This window comes from Micropterus salmoides, unplaced genomic scaffold (assembly GCF_014851395.1).
Source record: "Micropterus salmoides isolate LMB-PRFRI ecotype aquatic unplaced genomic scaffold, ASM1485139v1 Ms_hic_scaffold_833, whole genome shotgun sequence".
Classification (NCBI taxonomy): Eukaryota; Metazoa; Chordata; class Actinopteri; order Centrarchiformes; family Centrarchidae; genus Micropterus; species Micropterus salmoides.
The window spans coordinates 1-3454 of NW_024044608.1; the positions used below are offsets into that span (position 1 = coordinate 1).

Consider the following 3454-nt stretch of genomic DNA (forward strand, 5'->3'; position numbering starts at 1 on the left):
AAACACTGATCTGACTTACTACTTTATTTGTGAGCAACGCGTTTCGCCCATTGCTTCTTCAGGCTCACATATATATATTATACACACACATACAGATATATATGTATGTATGTATGTGTATGTATACGTGTATATAGATAGATAGATACAGTATACATATGTACGTAAGGTTTCTATTGAGACAGCCTTTATAGCATCTTTACAATGTTTACTTTATTTATTTTTTTATTTATTTATACCAATAATAACAACAAGTCTGGAGTTTTCTACCTTACCGACGGTTCCGCCATTAGGAACATTAATATGCCGTCAGCGAAGGGGGGCAAATCATCGGTTCCCCCGTTAGGAACATTAATATGCCGTCAGCGAAGGGGGGCAAATCATCGGTTCCGCCATTAGGAACATTAATATGGCGTCAGCGAAGGGGGGTAAATCATCGGTTCCGCCGTTAGGAACATTAATATGCCGTCATCGAAGGGGGGCAAATCATCGGTTCAGCCTTTAGGAACGTTAATATGCCGTCAGCGAAGGGGGGCAAATCATCGGTTCAGCCGTTAGGAACGTTAATATGCCGTCAGCGAAGGGGGGCAAACCATCGGTTCCGCCGTTAGGAACGTTAATAAGCCGTCAGCGAAGGGGGGCAAACCATCGGTTCCGCCGTTAGGAACGTTAATAAGCCGTCAGCGAAGGGGGGCAAACCAACGGTTCCGCCGTTAGCAAGGTTAATAAGCCGTCAGCGAAGGGGGGCAAATCATCGGTTCCGCCGTTAGGAACGTTAATAAGGTGTCAGCGAAGGGGGGCAAATCATCGGTTCTGCAGTTTGGAACGTTAATAAGCCGTCAGCGAAGGGGGGCAAATCATCGGTTCTGCCATTAGGAACGTTAATAAGGTGTCAGCGAAGGGGGGCAAATCATCGGTTCTGCAGTTTGGAACGTTAATATGCCGTCAGCGAAGGGGGGCAAATCATCGGTTCTGCCATTAGGAACGTTAATAAGGTGTCAGCGAAGGGGGGCAAATCATCGGTTCTGCAGTTTGGAACGTTAATAAGCCGTCAGCGAAGGGGGGCAAATCATCGGTTCTGCCATTAGGAACGTTAATAAGGTCTCAGCGAAGGGGGGCAAACCAACGGTTCCGCCGTTAGCAAGGTTAATAAGGTGTCAGCGAAGGGGGGCAAACCAACGGTTCCGCCGTTAGCAAGGTTAATAAGCCGTCAGCGAAGGGGGGCAAATCATCGGTTCCGCCGTTAGGAACGTTAATAAGGTGTCAGCGAAGGGGGGCAAATCATCGGTTCTGCAGTTTGGAACGTTAATAAGCCGTCAGCGAAGGGGGGCAAATCATCGGTTCTGCCATTAGGAACGTTAATAAGGTGTCAGCGAAGGGGGGCAAATCATCGGTTCTGCAGTTTGGAACGTTAATAAGGTGTCAGCGAAGGGGGGCAAATCATCGGTTCTGCAGTTTGGAACGTTAATAAGGCGTCAGCGAAGGGGTGGGAAACCATCGGTTCTGTCTTTAGGAACGTTAATAAGGTGTCAGTGAAGGGGGGCAAATCATCGGTTCTGCCGTTAGGAACGTTAATAAGGTGTCAGTGAAGGGACGGCAAACCTTAAATTCAGTCTAAATTGATGGGAGCAGTTGTGTTGGGGTGATGTTGTTGGTATCTGTACTGACCGTGGTATTGATATGAATTAGTAATTACATTGGTGTGTGCGTGCTCAGACTCTGAACATGGTCACGCCCACGCTGCGGGTGGAGGACTGCAGCATCGCTCTTTTGCCTAGAAACCATGAGAAGAACCGCTGCATGGACTGTTGCCTCCGGACCGCTGCCTGCCGTTCCTCATCACCATCGACGGAGAGAGCTCCAACTACATCAACGCTGCGCTGATGGACGTATGTGACACAAATTTACTCAAAGACAAAAAGCATAATGTAAACGTAGGGAATCTGACAAATTATTATCATTTCACTGCTTCCTGATTGATCAGCAACTAAAAGACTATGGATGGTGAAAGTCCAGAGGGACATATTTCAAGGCACTGGATGTAACGTTAGCTCTAATGGTAGCTAATGGGTTATCAAATATGTTGTTTTACCTTGAAATATGATCGATGTCCCTCCGGACTTTCACCAGCCATCGTCTCCTGGTCGATCAGGAAACACAGCAGGGCGACATTGTGCTTTTGATAACAGCATTTGAGTTCCTTGATGAGACGTCAGGGAAAAATGGCCGCCATGTGGATATGGTGCATTACAAGGAGCTGAATTAGCCGTTAGCAGCTCCTGTTTGCTTCCTGTTTGCAGGGTACAGACAACTTTAGCTGTGATACTAAGGAAAACTTAAAAACATGATTCTTATAATATTAAGTACAAATCTAAACCTATCATTACATCATAATACCTAGTTCATTATTATTTATTATAATGATAGGTTATGAAAGTAACTGTCCCTTTAAATGCCAGAGAGAGAGAGAGGCCTTTGGTTTATGTTAGAGAGCGGGAGAGAGCAGGCTCAGCATCTTTGTGGGTTAATGGAGGGTTTAGAAACACAGACCACAGTATTGTCCTACCCTACCATTTCACCAATAAACAACTCCATCCCCATGGAAACTGACCAAATGCCTGACCACAGAGAGTGTGTGTGTTCAAAGCTCCTCTTACATTAAAGCTCAGAGAGGGAAAAACCTTGCTCTTGTTGATCTTACTCATTCGCGTGCTTGATGTCATTTCCTGCTGCGTGACCTTATATTGGTGTGTGTTAACTGTTGCAGAGCTACAAGCAGCCGTCAGCGTTTATCGTTACCCAGCATCCTTTGCCCAACACAGTGAAGGACTTCTGGCGTCTGGTCCTGGACTACCACTGCACGTCTATCGTCATGCTGAACGACGTCGACCCTGCACAGGTAAACACACACACACACACACACACACGTCAACGCACGTGAAAGATTAACGAAAAGATGAGTGTGAACCAGATTCAAGTGTAAAAGTACTATATACGTGTACATATTATATACCCTGAAAATAAATAACAGGTAACAGTAACAGCACTGTACATATCTAATATCTACTCAAAAGTATACAGATATTCACGTTTCCTCCCTGAGGAATCTGAATATCCTGTTACCAGTTGCTCCTGGTGACATAGCTCTGGTGGAAAATCATAGGAATGACTGTACGAAGATAGAAAATCAACCAGTCCGTGTGTCTGTGTCTCAGCTGTGTCCTCAGTACTGGCCGGAGAACGGCCTCCATCGCCTCGGCTCCTTGCAGGTGGAGTTTGTCTCCGCAGATCTGGAAGAGGACGTCATCAGCCGAATTTTCAGGATCTACAACACAGCAAGGGTGCGTTTCTTTTACTCTCTGTTACCTCCCTTTATGGTTGATGTTACTTTGACTACTACCACCTAAAGACAGGGACACGCGTCAGGACTATATCTCCTTTTTTGGCTGGCAAC

At 45.9% G+C, this 3454-nt stretch overlaps 1 protein-coding gene across 1 annotated transcript; it reads left to right on the top strand.

Annotated features, from left to right (window-relative positions):
- Positions 1 to 1716: 1716 nt before the first annotated feature.
- On the top strand, positions 1717 to 2898 carry LOC119894658 (receptor-type tyrosine-protein phosphatase mu-like; the record flags this gene model as incomplete). Its single annotated transcript, XM_038707321.1, is given in 2 exon segments — positions 1717 to 1889; positions 2768 to 2898. A coding segment is annotated over 1 exon segment (168 nt), but the record flags the coding sequence as incomplete, so codon positions are not given.
- Between the last annotated feature and the right edge of the window lie 556 nt (positions 2899 to 3454).